At 49.5% G+C, this 4,108-nt stretch overlaps 1 protein-coding gene across 1 annotated transcript in view; it reads left to right on the top strand.

The window, feature by feature from the left end:
* The first annotated feature begins 2,574 nt into the window (after positions 1–2,574).
* The window catches only part of Sp3 (Sp3 transcription factor), a 53,474-nt gene continuing 51,940 nt past the window's right edge, over positions 2,575–4,108 (top strand). Inside the window, exons 1-2 of the mRNA XM_008855280.3 lie at positions 2,575–3,284; positions 3,842–3,993. Coding sequence (XP_008853502.1) covers positions 3,278–3,284; positions 3,842–3,993 — 159 coding nt within the window. The 5' untranslated portion in view covers positions 2,575–3,277. The remainder of the gene's footprint in view (positions 3,285–3,841; positions 3,994–4,108) is intronic.

Below are 4,108 nucleotides of genomic sequence, written 5' to 3'. Positions count from 1 at the left end.
TGCTTTTCATTAGAAAATTATTCAAATTTTGAAAGCTAGTGTCAGTGGGTTAAACTTCCCAAATTGACAAGGAGATGACTTCAGGAATGTTGTAGATAGTTAGAAATTTTATTTCTATGCCAATGGCCTGGGTTAAAAAAAAAAAAAAAAAAGATTCCTTAAATTGCAAGGGCAGCAGTTCTTTTTGCATCATGGTAATATGGTCTGGGGTTTGAATGGAAATGAAGGTCTAATTGGGGAAAGTGATCATGAAAGGTGAGCTATTATAAGGTCAAAGACATTTTATCATATGGTATTTATCAGTTAATTTTAATTTTCTGTTCACCATTTTCCTACAGGGTAATTGTCTTGACAATCTTTCTGCTTAATATTAAACATCTACAACATGTCAGGGTACTGGTTACAGAATTCAAAATATATGGGCCCTAACACAAGAATCTCATATTCTAAGGAAGCTTTGTGCTGATTTTGTCTCCTTCATTGTGTCTTTGAGGGTGTGCGCTGGAGACTGAGCCTATGGCTTTTCCCACAGAGCTATGCTCCTAGCCCCTATTGTGTCTTTTATTTTTCAGATACTAGTAAGTGAAATTTTTGAACAGATCATTTAAGATCTGTTGACTGGATATGATGTTGATTTGAATTCTGTCTGCCATGTACTTTAAAGTGACACCGATCAAGTTCCATCTTACTGAGTCTGTTTCCTCATCTGTAAAATGATATATCTATATTTATTCCATAGGTTTGTGACAATCAAAATTAAAGACGTAAAGTGCTTGCCACATAGTAAAAGCTCAAGTTACAGCTACTTTTGGTAGATTCGGAAACAAACTGATACAACTTTTAAGATGTTATTGAGAAGGTAGGTTAGATACAGAAGTATGAAGGATAAGTATATGTAAAGTTAATACTTATTAAATGCCATAGTGATTGAAGAACAAATTGAGATTTGAAGAACAAACTGAGATTCTTGAAAGCCAATGTGACCAGGTTAAAGGCCTCAGGCAAATAATAGTAAATGAATGATACCATCATGAACTACTGATTTAGGTTGAATTATTACAAACTGTTACCTCTGGCCAGGTGTGGTGGGTACACACACCAGAGACAGGCAGGCAGATTTCTTGTAAGTTCAGAGTCAGCCTGGTTTATATAGAATTCCAGGCCACATAGTAAGACCTTGTCTCAAAAATACCAAAACAACAAAAATTGACACCTTTTGAATAAAAAAAAAAAAAAAAAGACAATACTGGCAATTTCTTACGGTTCAGTTCGATAGTAAGTGCCATTAAGAAAACATCTTTCAATTAAACTCTATCTCAAATTCTTTTTAAAATTAAATAACTTTTTATAAGGTGAGTTCAATCCCTTATACAGGCTATGCAAATGCTCTACCATTGAGCTGTACCCACTAGTCCTGTATTCAAGATGTGACTATAGCACTGCACTAGTTAAGAGAAAGGTATTCTTTCAAGAGATTATTTCCTTTTCTGCCGTTTAAGATATCTATGACAGTAACTTGAGTTGTTGCAGAATGCTACTCAATCTGACCTTAGTTGTGATGCTTCCGCTAATAATACGTACCCTTTAAGAGGCTTGCATCAAAACAGTTCAGGCTATCTTTCTTCCCAGAGATTGTTTTTGCATATCAGTGTTGTATGGGGGGGATGGCAACAGGTCATGGCCAGTTAATATAAAAAAGAACATGTCTGAATGGACACAACACATTCATGTCATGTAGGGACAATAACCATAGGTTTCCCATTCCATGACCATAGGTAAAAAATACAAGTCTTGTGGAACCAAGAGGCAGGCTGTTTCTTGTAAATGGATTAAGATTTTTTTTTTTTTTTTAAAGCTAGTGCACGTTAAATCTAGTTCAAATGCTTGGGTTTCACAACTACATTATTATACAAAATATAATAATTGGAACACTGATTCTTGTGCGAGTCAGATCTCAAATAAAAAGCAGCGGGGGGTTTCCTCTTCTTGCCTTTTCTTGGCAACATATCTAAAGGTAACAAGCAGAGATGTCTCTTGGTAGAATACACGTAGAACCTAAGCATTTTTCTCCTGGATGACAGCAAGGAATTAAGGTTGCTAAAGGAGGAAGGAGTGTTAACCCAATTCACTGCATTTACAGGGTAACTAAACGCTCTTAACCAGGACGGGTACTTCAGTGAGATTAATTTTTTAAAAATTGGCAATTGTTGGCTTGCATTTTCAGGATTTGACTTAGTATCAGGAAATTAAAGCAGGGAATGTGTGAGCAGCAAAATAGTTTTTTTCTTTTCTTTTAAAAGGATTCTGCCTCACTGAATAAAATTTAAGTGTTTTGGTATTACTGGCCAGAATTAAAACACTAATCCCGTGTGCAGTAACCTGAAATTTCTTTTTGCTTAGAGGGCCTGCCTCTAGGGTCCATAAAAGCGGGAGACGGTTGGAAATCCGGGGCTAAGGGGGATGGGAAAGCGATGAATCCGGCCGTGAATCAGGGAGCTGAATGCGTGTGAAAAAGTCCTCCTCCAGCCCCGGAGGGGGTGTCTCCCCCAATACCAACTCCCTCCCTCCCGGCTCGTGGGGCGGGTCCGGTTTGCTCAGTAGCAGCAGCCGCCCAGCGGCTGAGTGGCGGTGGCCTCCTGGCAGCGCTGGAGAGCGGCAGCTCCGAGAGCCCGAGGCCCTGGGGAGATCCCGCCGAGGCTGCTGCCGGGATGAAGGAAGCGTCGAGGGGAGCTGGAGCCACCAGGGATGGATTTCCTCCCCAGCTAGGCTCCCAGACAACGTGGCTGGGCCTGTCTGAAGGGCCGGGGAGGCGGAAAAGGCCTACGCTTCAGGCCTGGCAGCGGCAGCCGGCAAACAAGGCGGGCACAGCGGGGTAACGCTCGAGCCGAGGCCGCTCTGGGGGAACCTACGCCTTAGCGGCCGCTCATTGTCTCTCCCTTTCCACCCGGGGGGGCAAACAGGAAGCGCGCTGCCGACCGAGAGATGGACGGGCCTTCGGACCAATGAGCACAGCTGACGGAGAGCGTGGCAGCAAATAAGGGCCTGGAAGAGGGGCAGAACTTCCGGGCGGGCTGTCACCCTCTTCCCCCCTTTTAGGCTGGAGGCTCCACCTTTTGTGTTTCCCGCACAGTCAATCAAAATAGGAAAAAAAAAAATCCCCGGACCGCTCCGGCCGTGTCCGCCGCCGCTTCCCGCATCTTCTCCCGCCGCCGCCGCCTTCGCTCCTCACCATGTGTAAGGCGGCGGGGAGCCCCGCCTGAGGTGCCCTAAACACACTATGACCGGTACGTAAAGCCGAGAAAGAGCAACCCTCGCTACCTCCGCCGCTGCCGCCCACAGCCAGCCCCGGGCCGTCGCCGGGCCCCGAGTATACGACCGAGTGTCTGTGAGAGGCGGAAAGCCGCTCTCCCCTCCACCTCCCTGCCCTCCCCGCCAGCCAGCGTCCAGCCTTCCAGCCCCAGCAGCGCCGTCTGCCCGCCGGGTCCGGGGCGGCCGGCCGGGTCCGCCGGGAGCGCATCCCCCTGTGTGCGGGCGCGGGCGGCGGGCGGGCGTGTGTGAGTGACTGACGGTGCGAGAGCAGCGAGCGCCGCGAAGGGAAAGGGGAGGAGAGGAGAGGAGAGGAGAGGGGGCAGGGGCAGCGCGGGGAGGAGGAGGAGGCAACGAGGAGGAGGAGGGTTACAGCCGCGGCGGGCGGGGGCAGCAGGAGGGGAGGAGGGAGTGCGCCGCCGCGGCCGGGGGGGAGGGGAGCGGGCTGGGCCGGCTGGGCTAATGTGGCCGCGGCCCGCGGGCCCCCTCCTCCCCGCCCCCCGCCTTCCTCCCCCCCCCCTCACTGTGCCTGCAGCTCCCGAAAAGCCAGTGAAACAAGAGGAAATGGCTGCCTTGGACGTGGACGGCGGCGGCGGCCACGGCGAGTATTTGCAGCAGCAACAGCAGCAACAGCAGCAGCAGCAGCAGCAGCAGCAGCAGCACGGGAACGGCGCGGCGGCGGCCCAGGTGAGGAGCGGCTGAGCGGGGCCTGGCTCCCTACGCGCCGCTTTCTCCTCCCCTCGCCTCTCCCCCTCCCCTCCTCTCCCCTCCCTCGCGTGCCCGCCCCTCCCCCGCCCCGGGA

This window comes from Nannospalax galili, unplaced genomic scaffold (genome assembly GCF_000622305.1).
Source record: "Nannospalax galili isolate Female #2095 unplaced genomic scaffold, S.galili_v1.0 scaffold346, whole genome shotgun sequence".
Lineage (NCBI taxonomy): Eukaryota > Metazoa > Chordata > Mammalia > Rodentia > Spalacidae > Nannospalax > Nannospalax galili.
Note: the sequence above shows the minus strand (reverse complement) of the source record. Positions and strands in the feature narration are given on the sequence as shown.